At 36.9% G+C, this 1425-nt stretch overlaps 1 protein-coding gene across 1 annotated transcript in view; it reads left to right on the forward strand.

The window, feature by feature from the left end:
• Positions 1-1425, forward strand: part of CLIP4 (CAP-GLY domain containing linker protein family, member 4) — a 32990-nt gene that overhangs the window by 3759 nt on the left and 27806 nt on the right. The window contains 1 exon segment of the mRNA XM_009069451.1: positions 329-422. Within this exon segment, the coding sequence (XP_009067699.1) occupies positions 329-422 (94 nt within the window).

Below are 1425 nucleotides of genomic sequence, written 5' to 3' on the forward strand. Positions count from 1 at the left end.
TGAGAGATCTGCTAACAAGGGGAGGGTTTCATAAGTCATTTTCCTATTGTTCAGTTAAGCAGTTAACCTTTTAGCATGTGAAATATATGTTAGAAAGAATAACCTAAAGAATCTTAAAAGTCTGTAAAGGTTTATGATATGCATATATACTGTTTATTACAGCAGAGCATGTTGCTCAGTTCTGCAGTTACAGACTGTTCTAGCAGGCTTCTTTGTTATTAGCCATTGAAATAAATCCAGGAGTCAATATATCTGAAATAGCTTACTAAATACTTGTGTCAGAGATGTGACAGAACTAAAATGTGCTTGTTTTCCACTTGCCTGTCAGATCATTAAAAGGGGCTGCAATGTGAATGACAGAGATGGACTGACTGATATGACTCTCTTGCATTACACTTGCAAATCAGGGGCTCATGGTATTGGTGAGTAAAGAAACATCATTCTAGATGTAAAAACCTAATTAATTCACAAAGGCCCATGCCACTGACTGGTAGAGAATTTTCCTTTTTTTTTTTTTTTGTGCGGCTTGGTTTTGGATCTTTTAGTAGCCATCAGAAAGGAAGGTACATAACTGTAGTGGTGTTATGAATGTGGGCATTGGGAGTGTGTCGAGTTAGTGGTACAGGTACTGTAAACAATAGTACTAGCTTAAATGTGTATTTCATGTAGCAAAGGCAGTTTCAGACTGAGGTACAAACTGAGCTAAGCTATAGTTTTCTTGCAGCAGTGAAGCTAGAGCATTTAGGTAACTGGCTGGTTTTTTTGTTGTTTTTGTTTCTTTCACCCTGTTCATGTCAGAAGACAGCAACAAACTTTCTTTGCCTTATTGTAATCATAAATACTGGAAACAAGAGCATATTTAACTCTGTTTGAACACCCCATTAGATTCCTATGTTATTTTTTTGTTGACCTGAACCCAGTTCTCCTCTGAGTTTAAACTAAGTTTGAGTGAGGTCTGGCAAAGGTTAGCTTTTGTGGTGTTGGCAGATCTTTTAGCATAAACTTCCACATTGTGGTGTGTAATTATATACTATGGCAGAGATTTCAGCTCTTTTTGATAAAAGGCTAAGATTTCTGCATCCTAATCCTAAAAAGAAAGGCATGGTAATTGTCCTGCTCCAAGCTTGTGTTCTGCCAGTTGATGGGGGTGACAGAAATAACACAGACACCAATTGAAAGAATAGGGTTATTTTACTATTGGTGTTTTAAGATAATAGAAAAATGAATACTATATTTACATATAAGGTTAGTTTTTTAAGCTCTAGTACAAACAGCACAAATAACAACAAAGACAATAAGCAAGGTAATGCACCTAATCATTACTACATACAGGAAAGAACAGTGATTAAGAAAGATGCATCACCAATTGCCCTAATACTTCATCACCATCCAGACCCGCAGTGGCTGGAGAGTCCCTGGTTGCAG

Source organism: Acanthisitta chloris, unplaced genomic scaffold (assembly GCF_000695815.1).
Source record: "Acanthisitta chloris isolate BGI_N310 unplaced genomic scaffold, ASM69581v1 scaffold852, whole genome shotgun sequence".
NCBI lineage: Eukaryota > Metazoa > Chordata > Aves > Passeriformes > Acanthisittidae > Acanthisitta > Acanthisitta chloris.